Source organism: Nilaparvata lugens, chromosome 2, assembly GCF_014356525.2.
Source record: "Nilaparvata lugens isolate BPH chromosome 2, ASM1435652v1, whole genome shotgun sequence".
NCBI lineage: Eukaryota > Metazoa > Arthropoda > Insecta > Hemiptera > Delphacidae > Nilaparvata > Nilaparvata lugens.
Genome location: NC_052505.1, coordinates 24,716,354 through 24,733,424, shown reverse-complemented (window position 1 = coordinate 24,733,424; position 17,071 = coordinate 24,716,354). Strand labels below are relative to the sequence as shown.

The 17,071-nt window shown below is 32.2% G+C and overlaps 1 protein-coding gene across 2 annotated transcripts; it reads left to right on the top strand.

Moving 5' to 3' along the window:
- Positions 1–1,838: 1,838 nt before the first annotated feature.
- Positions 1,839–16,743, top strand: LOC111048720 (GTP-binding protein SAR1b). Of its 2 annotated transcripts, none has more exons than XM_022334669.2 (7): positions 1,839–2,003; positions 2,968–3,024; positions 10,677–10,796; positions 12,035–12,100; positions 13,806–14,041; positions 15,092–15,212; positions 16,075–16,743. In XM_022334669.2, the coding sequence occupies exons 2-6, from the start codon at positions 2,979–2,981 to the stop codon at positions 15,206–15,208; spliced, it is 585 nt and encodes a 194-aa protein (XP_022190361.1). In that variant the 5' UTR covers positions 1,839–2,003; positions 2,968–2,978; the 3' UTR covers positions 15,209–15,212; positions 16,075–16,743. The 2 variants fall into 2 exon arrangements, with proteins under 2 accessions (XP_022190361.1, XP_039276789.1); XM_039420855.1 differs by having other exon boundaries at positions 1,995–2,298.
- Positions 16,744–17,071: the final 328 nt, after the last annotated feature.

Here is a 17,071-nt window from a genome sequence, read left to right as displayed (position 1 = left end):
CTGTTTCCATAATTCCTATAACTTCAACGATATTCGAGATGGTACTCTATAAGCAAATTATAAGATATTGAAAGTAATTCACTGTTCACAAATAGTCAATTTGGATATAAAGAGGTACTCATGGTGCTATATCAGAATTCATGAAAAACTGTATTAACTGGCTGGATAGTAAAAACAAATTTTGAAGTACCTAGTTTTTATGACATGTCAGAGGCTTTTGACACCATATCTCATTACATTCTGATTAAAAAAACTCCAGTTTTATGGGTTTGATAATGTGTCTATTTAAGCTTATGATTTCCTATAAGTGATAGCTTTCAGGCTTCTTTTTATACTGTAAGGGTTCTCTTTCTCATTTTTTGAAGGTTCAGACAGGTGTACCCCAGGGTTCCACACTTATTGGACCTATATATTATTCATCATTAAATGATAATTATTTTTATACTAATGACTTGCCAGCTGCTATAAGTAATGGAGATATTAAGGCTTTTATTCTTGCTGATGATCTAGCAGTCCATATTAAGTGTGAAAAGATTTTTACAAATTTGAAGGTATTTGGGGCAGAAATGCGACTATTGAGGACTGGACAGCTGCTAACTCTTTTTGTCTCAATAAATATAAGACCCAGTTGTTAGATTTTGACTTAAGTTGTTAGACAGATATTTATTAGTTATGTCAAATTTCTTGGCATCACATTGCAGAGTAATGTGAAATGGGAAAAGCATAATATTGTTTCATTGGGTATGAAAATATCTAGAGGTAATTTTATGATAATTATGTAGATTGAGAAATTTTGTTAGCATCGATCGATGTGTTAGTAGGTAGCTTACATTCAGTCACACCTGTTGTATGGACGTATGGTATTTTGGCATGGGGGAAAGATACCAATATGAAAAACTTTCTGTTGTACAAAAAAGGCCCATAAGGATAATTTGTAAAGTTATAGATAGTAGAGCACATTGTCGACCTCTGTTTAAAAAATAAACATTTTTACTTTATATGCTTCGTATGTGTTTGAATGTCTGATGTATACCAGAAAAAATCCATCATTTTATCCATAAATAGTAATATTCAGATTCACAATCTTTTTACCAGACAAAAAAGCAGTAGCACGCGGCACTTGGTATCACAGTGCAATTAAGTATACCATTTAACTTTGAAAAGTTTTGTTGAATTTGGAAAGAGGTTATTTAATAAACTTCCTGCTTATATGAAGGAATGTGATATATTACTAGTTTTAAGGGTTTTGTTGGAAAGATTCTAATTGACTGCTGACCATATTATTATTATGAGGATTTGTGGTGATGTCTTTGTATTTTCTTGACTGTGATATACCTGTTTTAAAATGTTTCTTATATTATATAGAATATTCCGATCTTTGTCTTATTTTTTGTATATATTATGATGATGACTATTGACGTTTATTGTTATATTCTAGATTCTTCAATTGAATTGTTGACTATGTCTTGCATTAATTTTTGTTCCGTGTTCTGACAATAAATGAATCTTGAATGTTATTGCTTTACTATGTTACAAGGAAAAGACCAAAACATTTCAACTGTTTCATGTTATTTTTGGAATCATGAAATAGGCCTACGCATATTTATGAAGAACATTTTTGAGTTTGTACTTTTTTTAGGTATGGTAGTTTGAAAATGCCAACACATTTATACAGTAATTCTGAGTACCTATATTGCATTTTCAATTCAAATTTTCCCGCTCTTTGCCACGTAGGCAAATGTCAATTCAACAAAATATTCCAATCGCAATATTCGACTAAAAATTTGCAAAGATAGTATAAAACTGTAAAAAAGAATTTTTTCAGTTCTAATAAAATGCTTTGACCCTTCTTAATTATGCTTTATACGGATTTTTGATTGAAAAACGTAACTATTGCCAACTATGCAAGGCCATCGTTCTTCCGTTTCGTTCAATGAAAAGTGTGACAAGCGTTTCTGTCACTTTGTTATTTTGTGGTTAAAAATCTACTGACCCAGAATTTGGTAAGTAAATTTAACAACTTAACCATTTTCTTTCATTATTCATTAAGAACTTCAACCTTAGTAACTTACACATAGTTGTTTTTCTAAATTTTTACAGTTTAGTGTAAAGTTGGATCTTCTCTTGGCCAAGTTGTTGGATACAAGAGTTAAATTATCTTACTTGTCAGGTTAACCTTGATTGATTGCGTACATCTACAAAAACAGCTAGACTAATAATGAAAAATTCGATAATAGTTGGATAAGTCAAAAAATTATAATTGAAAATACATGAAGATTCTGTTGTACTAGCTACTAGGTTAGTTTTAAGTATGAACTATCTGTCAAAAATATTATCCAATTTTTATTGCACTTGTTAAATTATTTGAAATGTTAAACTACTGTCATTTATATTTATGCTTAATTGTAAATAACTTGAATAATGTTGAACTTGTTGTAATATCAAGTTTTATGTCTAATAACTTTTGTAACATAAGGTCTACTCGATGTTTAACTGACGAAACTTATGAAAAATGTTGCCTGACTTATTAATATTAACATCAGTTTATGATGAATCATCGCATTGTTTTGATAGTTTTTTCAGATTTAAAGTTTCAAATCCATGCATTTTTCTTACCTTACTGTACATTAAATTATGAACAATAATTAGGGTATTGCACAAGTCAGATACGGTATTCAAATGTAGATTGCCAAAAGTTTAAATAATTTGTTGTAAGTTGCTAAGAAAGAAGTAAAATTAATTTTAATCCAATTCATCAATAATCTGATACTAATTCACTTATCTTAGCTGTTTGTCTAGCTCTGATTTTTCTCATGAGTCAAAATAATTTTTAAAATTGCCCAGCTTAGTCTGTGTATTCTATCGTATTTGAACTGGTATTGAATCAAGTTCACTTTTTAGTTTTATTACCGTAGTCAATGTAATGTTTATGAATGATAAATTAAATGCTTTATGTTTCTTCTACAGGCGGCCCACAAATGATGAATATATGGGACTGGTTTACCGGAGTCTTAGGATATTTGGGTGAGTCAATATTCAATTATTTTTTATATCATTAATCAACTTCTCAAATTTCAATAGTGTAAGTCAATTAAAAAAAATATTCCTGTAATAAAATTATACTTGAATGATTTTTAATATAGTCTAACTCTTATTTTTGTACATTTAAGAAAACGTCATAATAACAAAAGGTACTGTAAAGAGTTGTGATCGGAGGCCTAGAAAGTTCGTAGGACTGTAAAGACCTTAAGATGAAGAATAAATTTAACCTACCCAATAGTAGGCCTAAGCTAAGAACATTGAAGCACTGATCTCAAACAGTTTCTACGTTTTCTGTAATGGTAGATGGCATAGTCTTTCGTCATGCGATGGGCCACTGCCTTTAGGATTACAGGGTCATTGAAAATCTACTGGGCGTCCTCATACATGAATCAATACAGAAAACGTAAAGACTGTACCAGTATCACTGCTTTAACGTCCTCGACGTTTTATTAGTTGGCGTGATCCAGCTTTATAGTCAGTTCATAGAAGTTTGTGATTAAGTTTGCGCCGATTGCGTGAAATGATGCTCATATCTGTTTTTAATTGCTGGAATCATAAATACTAGTTCATAATGCTTTCACTTACTCTGAATCACGTCCTGCCTTAATTGTACTGAATTCAGTTCAGTCTAGACAATATTAGGTGGCTAATGTGGAACGTTTTTGTTGTCCAAGATCCATTGGCAGATTGGCCATTTTCTCTAACCAACTCATAGAATTGTCCTCCGATTGGCTGAGAATCAGATGTTGGTGAAATTAGCCAATCATAGGACTTCTGTGTGAACAAAATTTTACTCCCACATATATGTTTAGAATAGAATAGTTTATTTGTTGACGTGACGAAGTTTGGACAGTAATGTCCACTCTACCACTTAACCAGGTCGTCTCCCATAACCAACTATAGGCCTTAGTCGCGGTTCTTTACAGTATCACTCCTGTTAATTGCGACGTTTTCTTCAGTACAAATAAAATAGTGACAGTCCAACAAGTTACTGTCCAACCCATAATTATTAGAGTATATTAATTTATTATTCAGATACAGTAGCTTAAATCTATACGCTACATTATATAACACTTTTCTCACTTTTTTGTTGTAATAGCCATTAGCATATTTCCAATGTTTATGAATTGATTGTTTTTTACCATGTTTATGAAGTTTTCGCTCAAGTTTTCACTACATGAATTATTGTTTTGTATGACTATTGAGCTGAAAAATGATTCAATACTGTATTTTTCAGCCTTAATTGCTAAATAGTTCAGAAAGTTTAGATTTTCCCGTAAAGAAAGATCGGTTCCAACTTCAATGATTTTCAACATGACTAACATTTTTTTACATTTATGAGCTTGTTAACTTGCTCCGAAGCTTGCTTTGATCCAATTCAGATCTGTATTGCTGATGATATATTTTAAGAGTATGCAAACTATTCCCTCAAACATGGCAATTCCCAGGTTAGTTAGAAGCTTACAAGTAAAATCATAATAGATTGAGATAATTTCATCTATTCAACTGAAATTCTGGTAAATTTCGAAAAGAACAGCATAAACAACAATCCTATTCAAATGACAATAGAGAGAGGTCTTACACTAGTGATCGTAATACTGAAACCTTCAAAAGAAATTGAAATTAAACTCAAAACGTGTTTGGCTCACTTTCAAATTGGCTTTCTTGGCAGACAATCACATTTAAAAATGTGAGTTCATGATAGGATGAGTTTATAGTAGATCTTTTCATTAAAATTTGTTAAATTTGGCTCACTATTGTGGTTTAAAAACTGGAATTTTTATGCTCAAACAGCTTGTTCAGTCAGATAATGAAATTGTACTCAGATAATGGATTAGTATTATATAATTGCTCTTTACTCTTTGTATTACTCTTAAAAGCAGGCCTGTCATTGCAGATGCCTCGAGTTATTTCTATTAAGATATCATGTTTTCTATCTACTTTTTCTAATTTGTTATGAACAATTAGTTTTTGTAATGTATTTATTTAAATTTATATTAATTTTGTTATTTAATATGTATGCTATCCCGTACAACTAGAACTCAGCGAAAGGTCCTTCCTTCAAGCTTATTTCCTATTTGAATGTTTCAACATAATCATAATGAGGTAGAGTAGTTTTCGTAAGTGTAACTACTTTCGGATGTCTTGAAAAAACCGTTCAAGCTAGAGAAAGTTCCTAACCTAGTGATGCAATATGTGTGGTAGATCTGTATGAGTGCCTAATGCAATTGTCTTACTATTCTTAGTCGTTTCTTCATATCTGGCATATCTTGTTGATATTAATTTTTATCTTGCATGGTTATTAGTTTCGACAACATTCAATAGTACTCTTTAAAAGTTTCATTTTCTAATGTATGTTTAACTGCTCTCTAGATTCAATTCACATCCATCAAGTTATTAAATAGATTTTTTTAAAAGAAGATTACCTAAGTAATTCTTTCCATTTTTGACAATTTCATAGATAAGTAGGGTTTATTGAAAAGTAGATTAAAAACACATAAATAATAAATTATATTTTTCTAAAAAATATTACAATTCAAAAGAAATACCAGTATAAAACAATATTGGTTAAAACAGATCTTAGTTACCTTATTGAGAAATTAGGTACTCTCAAGAAAAACCGTTGTGGTTTCTAAATTTAATCGTTAAATTCACCAATAATCTGTCCTGTAATAGTGATCAATTGAAATTTTGTGTGTGAGAACTTATGATCCTTAACATCTTTGAACCTGTTTTAATATTCTTCAAAATCAAGATAATCCGGCTTCGGCATGAATAGATGTGTGAATAATTACCTTACTTGTTTGCCTTGGCCACTGAGAACCTTTTCCTCTATGGCATTGAATCATTCAAATTGGTATTATTAAAAAATGGAACATGCTTCTCGCAGTTTGTATGTTTCTTCCAACCTTTTTCATTTATTTATAATGTATTAAATTAATCAAATAGGGAGGGGGGCTCAGTCTCAATAGAAAGATATAGAAAATTGATTCAAATATGAGAAAATAAGGCTCAACTCACACTTACGCGACTCAGGTCGAGAAGAGACTCGACTCTAGTCGTGAGCTGTGTTTTCAAATGGTGACGTCGCGGAGACTAGAATCGACTGATCTGAGTGTCACCATTTGGAAACACATGCTCTCGACTAGAGTCGAGTCTTTCTCGACCTCAGTCGCGTGAGTGTGAGTTGATCCGAATAGTTTCATCAATCAACTAATATAAACAAAATTCTAAATTTTAATATCAATTCCAACTATTGTGAAAGTCAACTTTAAATTATTGTTATTTTTATCGCTTGATGTGATAACTGTTATTCATGATAGAAATAATATTATTCTCTAGTCAAGTTATAAATGATATAAGTTTTCTATTGTTGGTGGTGCAAATTTAAATACCAAATCTGCTATGTACGATAATTTAGACTTTATATTTTTCTGATTCATTATAAGGTCATATTCACTGTGAGGCATGAATCTAAATTCAAAAAACTTTAGATATTAATATTGGCCAACTGTAATCGCATGACAAATTCCTGTAATAAAATTGAAGATCTATGATTTCAATTAACTAGGCCTACATAAAAATTGATGAATGTATTTTATTAGTTTTGCAAATAGTAAAGAATAAGTTGATCGACTTATTTGTATGGCGTTTCGTTTTTGTTGATACTCTCCCCATCTACCCATTTAAATATCACTTGAATGTCAATCACAAAAATAAGAATAATCTACAACACAATCATGATTGTTGTAATAATATTCTATAACTTGACGAATATAGATATTTTGTCTAAACTTTACGATTATAAATATTTAGTATATATATTTTACTAAAATTCATTATGTATTCACGCATATTATGTAATTTAAAATAAGTTGAAAAAGATCACGTATTTTTTCACTTATTCGGCCACAGGGAATCACGTTAAGTTCACTTATTGGTTGTTCTTTTCCCCTTAATTTTTCATGTATATCTACAGAGATACAGTATTTCATTGAAACGAATAATACAAATTTAATCACAACATTTTAACAATAATTGTTTTGAGTAATGTTATTTCTACTGAAGAAAATGTAGTAACAATTCCTTTTCAGGTAGTTGTTATTGGGTCATCATGTCGTTAACTCATGCCTTCATACTAATAATTTATTGACTAGGAAGTAAATAGACGATGCTTTCATTTATTCTTTGTTACGATTCAGTTCAATCAGAATGATGACTAGCTTGTAATCTTTGCATTTTTGCTATTCAAAAGTTGTTCATTTGAATTACTAACTTGAATTTCGTATTCAAATACAGTAGCATTAGGAGCCAATCATAGCGATTATTCTTCGTTGAATCTTTTATCAGTATATTGTATGATTCTAATAAAAAAGTCTCAACTATAAAATACTTAGCTCGAATTAACTATTAATTTGTTTAATTAGTTATCATTTTGAGTAAGTAAGTGAATCTAAAATATATTTCTTCAACGAATTTAATTCGTTCAATAATATAAGTTTGTCCGGAATAAGATTAGATCTTACCTTCCAAAAAAATAAAATATTGATATTTATAATAATTAATAATTCGGTATTTTTAAACTAAAATTTATAAAACATCAAGGTATAGAAGAAATAATAATGGGATATAACACTTGAAAAGCATGTATCGAAATGATCCCATAGAGTTTAACGTTTATTTTAGTGCCAGCCAATGATCCTTCTTCACACAATTTTATAACCGAACTTAATTTACACTGCATTTACTATAGTGAGGTCCACGTTATAATGGCAGTGGAGAAAGATAGGAGAAAAACGTTGCCGAACCTCGTCTTTCCAATGCCTTCTATAGACGATACAGGTAGCAGATACAGATTTATTGATGTAATATTAGCTGTTCATTCTCGTTTAAAATAATCAATTATATTTTATTAAGCAATAAATTATATTTTTTTAATAATTTCATATGAATTTACATAATTAAGATGAAATATTTTGTTAGTTAATTATTAATTCTAAATTGTTAAAAGATGGCAACAGAGCAAAGCGAGAAAGAGATCGCGCTATCCGCTTTGTTGAATGAAAGACAAGGATAGCAATACCATTGCTAATCAAACACTGTCATTATAACGTGGACCTCACTATAATACTAGAGCGTTTCACTAGATGCTTGATTTGTGATATGTGATGCAGCTGTGCGCATTAATTGAAAAAAATATGAATTGGATTGATTGGCAGATCATTTCTCTCATTTCTTGTTTGCCTCCATTCAAAGTGAAACGAGTATAACTAACACCTATAATTCCTGTGGTCTAGATCATTGAAAAACTAAGTGCACACTTCAATCGGTTTATCAAATCTATATTATGTGAGATTCACCTAAGTCAGAATTCCTTACAAATAACATTTAGGGTTCAGCCAAACAAGGCGTTTTCTTAGTCGGCACGACAGGACACGAAGCTCACTCGATACGCCAACCCAATCAGTTAATCGAAAAGCTTCCTGTTCTGTCGTGCCGACTGAAAAAACGCCTTGTTTGGCTTAGTCTCAAAGCTTTCTGTTCGACCTATATTGGATGGAGTCTGGTATGAATTTGTTGACGTGGAAGAATATGGTGTGGAAGTTTGAAATTAATATCACTAACAATAAAGGATTACTCTGATATAATTCGTAGACGGGTGGTTAATGGGGAGGATGATGAATATTTTGATGGAGTTGAAAATAAATATGATGAGAGATAAATTGATATGTTGGTTTCCGAACCAACAGGAAGTGATTTTGAAGTTCATTATAATAATGTAGCCAGATTTTTCTTTTGCCAAGAGTAATTCCAGTAAAAATCCTATAATTCTGTGTGATTGATGAAGGAAGGAAGGGTGACGAGAAGAATTATGAGATAGAATAATAAAGATAGAATAATAATTTCAAAAAATAATATATAGTATACAATAGATGAGCTATAATTAATAGATGATTAGAATTGTTTATTATCATAAACAAAACATTGCATGGACAAAAGTAATTTTCAAATACAATAGTTAGTACTTGATTGAAGTAATAGACTATGGCCCATATACATGATCTCGGTTTGAACAGAGATAGATCAGAAGTTTCTTTAAACCCGGAATTAAACACGCCATAATAAATACAACCATTCCCACATTTAATCGTAGATTAGCGTTTAACCAGAGATGAACGAATATCAGAGTACTTATATTCTCTCTGGTTAAACGTACATGGCGCATAATGGCCTTACGCTTATCAGCTATAAATGGGAGGTAGATGGAGCTATTAGGTGGATTCCGAACGAACGGGAAGTGATTTTCAAGTTTATCACTGATAATGTAGCTGGTTGTTACTTCAAATGGTCTCCCGTTTGACCGAAGTTTGAATTACAGTAATTTATTGGAGAATATTGTCGAACCAAGCGAAGCTGGAATTGTATTGGATGAATTTTTGTAAACAACCATTTAAAATGACTGTAATGTAGAAGGAGCGGAGTCTGTGATTATCTCATTATGTAATACAGTAGTTCCTATCTGGAATGAATGGTTTTAATTATAGAAACGTCTATTCTTTTAAAAGCTATATCCGGTTGACTTCCTCTTTGCTCTAGATTCTACTTTGATTTCTATCAGCATCGGTTGGACGGGAAGCATTGAAATGATTCATAAGGATGACTTATAGTATAAAGAGAATCTCACTATAGATCAATATCATCAAGCTTTACTCCTACGAAAAAATACTTTTATAAAGCTCTGAATTAATTCTCCTGATTCTTCTATTGATTGTTTGGGAGAGATTTCCCTTCCCTGAAGGAAAATCTATATTTTAAACTGGATGATGCACACATAAGTATTCACATCTATGAATGTTATGATAATATTATTACATGGAATATTTTTCATTAATATTAGATTTTATGTTCTGTTTATGAAACAAGTACCCAGTTAAAAAATCTTGGCTTACAACTTTCTTGTTTGAATTATATTCTATGCGACATCAACATTCATTTTTGTTGGTGATTTTTTTCTGTAAAACTTGATTTTTGTAATCTCAATACCATTTTGGGTTATAAGTGGAGAAGGGGCTCTTATCGCCTTAACTTCGCCCATAACATTTGTAATAATTTAAATTGTTATGATTAAAGGCAATTATCTATCTACCTACTATTGTGTTACTTCAATGGTTCCAAATTTTCTTAAATAAATCAATATTATTCGTTACAAGTGGTAATTGGGTGGAATATTTCTAATCAATTTATTAATTCAAGCCATCTAAATTCAAAATTTATAGTGGTAATTGAGTGGAATATTTCTAATCAATTTATTAATTCAAGCCATCTAAATTCAAAATTCATAGTTTTCATGTTTATTTTTGACTAAATTTTTATAAAAATTGTACACGTGAATTTCTAACCTTATCTTGGACTTTGTCACCTATAAATTTGGAAGAAAAATAGCATAAGGGCTACCTTATTATTTCATCTACCAATGCTATTACATTAGTGTCCTTTGCATTGTAAATAAATAAAATAATAATGATAATATTGTTATCTTAATAGAAATGTAATTATTTCTGTGTAGACCCACTACAGCACTAGCATAATTTTATACCTTTAAAGTTTTAATGTTAGGTTTTGTTTTGTTTCAGGATTATGGAAAAAGTCCGGCAAATTATTATTTCTGGGTCTAGACAATGCCGGAAAGACCACCCTCCTTCACATGCTGAAAGATGATCGGTTAGCTCAGCATGTTCCGACGTTGCATCCAAGTAAGTTCAATTCATATTAAAATTGAAATACTAATAGAATGAGAGTTTCATTAGAAGAAATAGAGAAATATTAATATTCATATAATTTATTACTTGATCAATAACCATAATGTACTGTATCCCGGCATAAGTTTTTACATTTTAATATTAGGGCTAAATATTTTTAAAATGAATGAAATACAACACATCTGAGTTGAGAAATATTTCTTAGAAGAAGAATGTGTGATGGTCAGTGACTTTGTCTGCAATCTCTATTAGAGATAAAAAAGCGTTTAAGCTTCTATGCTCACTTTCTCCAATTAGATGAGCTGTTTAATCATTAGTTCTGGTCTACTGCCGGAATTCGGTATGAATGTGTGGTTACCTCGCAGATTTGAACTTGAAGAAATTACTGTTATAAAATGATAATATCATTAAATCACGAGAAACGTTTCTTATTACATTGATCATGTAAAACTATCGTGGATAATATAAGTATATTAATTGATTCAATCAATTTATTATTATTCATTCACATCAATACTTACAATTCTATTGACAGAGTTTTTTTACAAGTTTAGGCTACCCTTCAATAACTATTTTGAAAAATAGTTTGGTCTACATTGATAGGAAAATATTGAAGAGTATTCCCCTGCCTTCTAGCCATGTTTGAATTATGGAAAAAAATTTATTCTACGTGGGTTTCAACCAAATATTACTAACAAAGTAAGAACAAAAATGACTGTTTATTATTTTTCAACATCGTGTGACTATAAATATTAATCTCTCGACCTAAAAGTTTCGTGTTTTTGCAATTCATTGCATCTCTTGTATCAACATTTTTTAAATACTCAATATTTTCAGTGATAATTGAGTGCATTATATCATTTTGATTCTTCGATCTATCCATCTAAATTCATCTAAATTCCTGGTTTGCATATTTTCGGATTAAAAATTGGAATTGAATTTATTCAGTGATAGAATATAACCTATCTTTTGGAATTATTTTGTATGAAATTGAAGGAAAGTTACAGTTTTGGGCTGAGCATGTCAACCCTTTCATAAGATTTTTTCTATTCAATGTAAAAATAAATGAATGAATGAAATTATTTCGTTTGATCTGTGTCATCTCAATTTTTCCCATAGAATAAATAAATTATTTATTAATCAACCCATCATAATAATTGATAATACTAATTAATTGATTGCGTTTTATGATCTGTCCGATCGTTTAACTGAACTTTGCTTATCGATTTCAGCGTCGGAAGAACTATCCATAGGAAATATGAGATTCACAACATTCGATTTAGGTGGTCACACACAAGGTAATTGATAACATTTTTATTATTAATTCGGTATTAATCTTTCAAAAGATATAGTCTATTCTCAGACTTGCCTATTCCTATATATCGATCAGTATTTCTATTTATTTTTAGTAAATTAGTTCTATGAATAACTAGTAAAACACAAGACAAATTTTTCCTACCCAATACACAGAAGATTGTCTTTCTCTGTAAGCATGGCTTATTTTTCACTACGTAATAAACCTCAAAGTTGTGAATACTAGGGCTATCCGCACACTGGTGCGACTTGAATCGCGAAGTGACTGGAATCTACCCAGGTGACGCTTGGGACAGTGATATTTAAAAATATGTATTCATTTTTATTGTCTACAAATATTAAGTATGTAATATCATACAAACATATTATACTAGCCGTCAGGCTCGCTTCGCTCGCCATATCCGTCTAGCCAGGGGGCTCCGCCCCCTGGACCCCCGACTGGATCGTCCAAAAATGAGATAAGCGGGCTCGCTTCGCTCGCCTGCATTTTCCATTTGAGCATGCTTCATTCCATCAGAAAGTCAAAGTACTAAGAAAACGCAGAAAAACGCTGATTTTGGGCGTACCTTTGATGAAATATTAAAGTCACCCCATCACAAAATTTTTAGACCCTAGCTAATCCTCTGTATCAAATTTGAACATTTTCTGTCTTTTTACTTGATGAAAGAACTGAGAAAACGCCAAAAACTTTGGGCGTATCTTTGGCGTTATTGCAAATTCCTTCTAACACAACATTATTACACCCTAGCTGAGCTTCTGTACTAAATTTGAACAATTTATGTTCATTTGTTCTCGATAAATCTGAGAAAAAACGCTAGAAAAATGCTAATTTTGGGCGTATCTTTGACGTTATTGCCAATTCCTTTTAACACAACATTACCGTATTACACCCTAGCTGAGCTTCTGTACTAAATTTGAACATTTTCTGTTCATTTGTTCTTGATAAAGCTGAGAAAACGTTAAAAAACGCTGGAAAACGCAGATTTTGGGCATATCTTTGGAAATTTTTCCAAATCCGTTTTTAGTGAGCCTCTAAAGAGCCAACTGAACATACCTACCAAATTTGAACGTTTTTGGTCCGGTAGATTTTCAGTTCTGCGAGTGAGTGAGTGAGTGAGTGAGTGAGTCAGTCAGTCAGTGAGTGCCATTTCGCTTTTATATATATAGATAGATTTCATGAGTTGGTCATTTTTCTTGTTGAGGTATTGAATTCAGTTGGCTCAATGACAGACAACTCTATTATGTTTCCTTATCTGAGCTTCGACCTTCCAACCTATTTCCAATGTAAGTTTTTAAAATAGAGCTTTCCATGTTATTTAAATGAAGTTAATTTTACTCCCTAGGGAGTTTTTCTGTTATTTTAGTCTCGAGGGTGAAAAAGTGACACTTTAGTATTATATTTCCGGGAGTAAAGTGAGTACTTTAGACAGTAGGTGGAGGGAAAGTTTATTATATTCTGTAAAAATCTGTTGAAATAGTTGAATTTCTTGATAGATAGCGTGCTGCCGAAATGAGAGCGACATTCCTAGCTGGGGACTTAGTCAGAAGAGTCTTTCTAAGTCGGACTCAAATTGACAGAGTGCTAAATTTTCATTTTTTATAAATAATGTTTAGTACCGTTAATATTAAAAATCAGTTAATTTATGTGAAAATGTATAAAGTAGCGTGCAATTTGTGTGTTTTGTGTAGCGAGGAGAGTGTGGAAAGACTACTTCCCGGCAGTGGACGCGATTGTGTTCCTGGTTGATGCGGTGGACCACAAGCGCCTGCCCGAGTCGAAGGCGGAACTCGACTCTCTGCTAACCGACGAGTCACTCGCCAACTGCCCCGTCCTCGTGCTCGGCAACAAGATCGACCAGCCCAAGGCCGCCTCCGAGGACGAGCTCAGGAACTTCTTCGGCCTCTATGGCCAGACTACTGGCAAGGTAACTGCAATGCTGGATTTGGGTTCGGGTTGTTGGCCGACTTTTTAGCTGTTTAGCTAACCAAACCAACATGAATTTCTCTGAGGGAGAACTATGAAGTGAATTATGAAGCCAGTATGGATAAATATTCTTTGTCATTATTGGATACGTTCTGGGAACATGGTAAGTGTTGTAAAATGAACATGGGAACATGGTAATTATTGTTCCAATTCCAGTGGTAGATTGTTCCATGTCACGTGGCTTATGAAAAACTACTTGTTCCCATGGAACGCCACTTTAAAATCTTTGGTTTAAGCTGTTGGCCCACACTTTTGAAGTTAATTTCTACCAAAGTGTGTAGTTTACTAGCTACGTAAATGAACAAAGGCACATGTACAAACTTACACTCTAGAGAAGTGTGTACTTCTTCCACGTCATCACTATATTGAATCACTCCTATTCTATAAAGAAGGAATCATTCAACCAATGGCTATCAAAAATTATTTTGTTGATCATGTATTCTGTGGCAAACCAATGTGCTATGGTAAACCAACAAGCTTTCTGCACATGCTCATCCTAGTGACCAATCAGAGCTCTCCGATGTGGTACATTGTGAATGCACCGCGAGCAGATTGCGAGGCAGGATTTATTTGCCGATAATTGGATCTTGGAGCATTTACTGTCAAGATGGTTCCTATGCGACGTGATACTTTTTGCCGGTAAATTGTGATGGGAACAATATTTCCGTTCCCAGAACGTACATATTGAGGTAGCGATTGGCTAAGCGGTCGCGCTGATAAGCTATCGATAAGAAAGTCAATCCTATGCGTCTGCTACTCCCATTGTAAGGGTGACCACTCGAAAAGCCGACTCTTCCAAGTATCATTTATGAAGAAACACTAATTGACGACTTGCAAACTAAAGTATATATCGATGTACTATATTGAAAAAATCTAGATACAATATTCTTTGAAATAGGATTGCACCTTTTTTCTTACTTTTATTAGTTTTTCAATTCTTTGTTGTTTTTGTTCTTGTTCAATTAAAATATTGTAATTATTTGTGTTTCAGGGTAAGGTGCCAAGGTCAGAACTACAGGGTAGACCGCTAGAACTGTTCATGTGCTCAGTACTAAAACGCCAAGGCTACGGCGAGGGATTCAGATGGCTTGCTGAATACATTGACTGATGAGGTTAGTGTGATAAATTACACTATGTGATTATTTATCATCATATATATGAAAATCTCATATAATACGTCTATTATGAAATTCAAAGAAATTGGATCTTGATGGCGGCGGCGCTGTGAAAAAAATAATTCCAATCGCCAAACTGTTTCTATATATAACTGTAGTAGAGATGCCTGTGCCGAAAGTCGATTAACTGATGATAATCTATAGCTCAGATAGGGGTAACTAGAATACAATGTATTCTTGGTACATTGGATATACCTAGTAGGATGTAGGAGAAAATAGCAACGTTGTACATAAAATTACAGAATTTTAGCTGGTTGACTCAAACAGTTAGATACGAATCAACTGGATGATCAAATGTTATTGCTACGCAAAGTAGCGTCATGATGCTGTGGAACGTTAAATTGATCTTCTTTCCAGTCTGTGACTATAGGCACAGTCACCTGGTGAGCACTAGCTATCAGAAACTTGTATAGAGTTGACAGAAAATTGAAATAATTTTGATTTAAATGCACAATGCATCTAGAACAAGTTTTTTATGTATACAACTAGCTATCTGACAGCTGAACCTATAAATCTAGTTGACCGAGCGAAGTGAGTTAATCTCACTTTTAGTAACTCAGGATAGTAATCAGAATGGTAAGAACTTATCCACTATTTTGATACTCCATGCTTTTCTGTCAATGTGCCCCCAACATAAAGAATATTTTGTTATTTTTCTCCATTTCTAACTGTCAAAATTTTATTTTATACTTTATATTTTCCCATGTATACTTGAATTTATTAATTGATGTTGTATATTGAATTATATGTCCTTATTGCTAACCATCCAAATTTTATTTTATACTTGATGTTTTGGCAGATGAACGTATACTGAATGCAGCAACTGTCGTTCTATGAGCCATCAAATGACCACCGATTCTGTTGCCAAGCAGCATCAACAGGGTCGCCGTTTCACTGTGACACAACCTGTGTCACACCTGTGTCAGCTTATCACTTCTCCAACCCCGGCACATGTGCCAAACTTTTCAATATCCAAAGGCAGTTCTTCAGCGTTGTCATATTTAGTAATCAATTTCACTTGAATAATAATTTGTGTATGTAATAAACTTCGGAACTTCACTAGAAAAATTGTTATTTGGCTTTATGAGAAAATATTTATTAAGTTTGGTGGTTTGTGTAGTATGAATAATTTGGAGTATAAAATAAAACGTCTGACAGACAAATGCAACAGTTGCCCTAGCAAAAACTCTATACACTTTTATAATACTCGTTGAAAATATTTATTAAAGTTCCCCGGATTGAATTTGTTTATGTTTTCTGTGAAATATCAGAATGTGATTGAAACAATATTATTGTTTGAAATGATCAAATTCTGTGTCTACTTTCCGTATTTAGTGCTTTATCAATATTATTCCATTGTGCATAATTTGTTTGAACATTGGTGATTTTAAAATTCCTAAATAAACTTCATTACTGGTGTATAAATTTTGTATTCAATCGATAAATATAATAATGTGACATATGAAAATGTTATTCTTTTATTTCAATTGGAAGTATGGCTTGAATTGTTTCAAATTATAATTCTTTCCCCGATTGGAGTGTTCTGTGCTGAATCCATTGTGAGACTTACTTCGAACTGTTAGCGTACCTCATGAATGATGCCAATGCTTTCCCATTCAAACAATAATGACAGTTTGAAGTGAATCCCACTATTAGAGCGTAAATAATCTGCTATTCTTTCCAGAATTGTCTAATAATAGAAACAACATTTTTGAAGCATTCCATTTCAATTGATTAATACTGAAAAGTGACAAGGCCACAAGTATCATTGATCTTACATTGTCTGCGGACAGTCT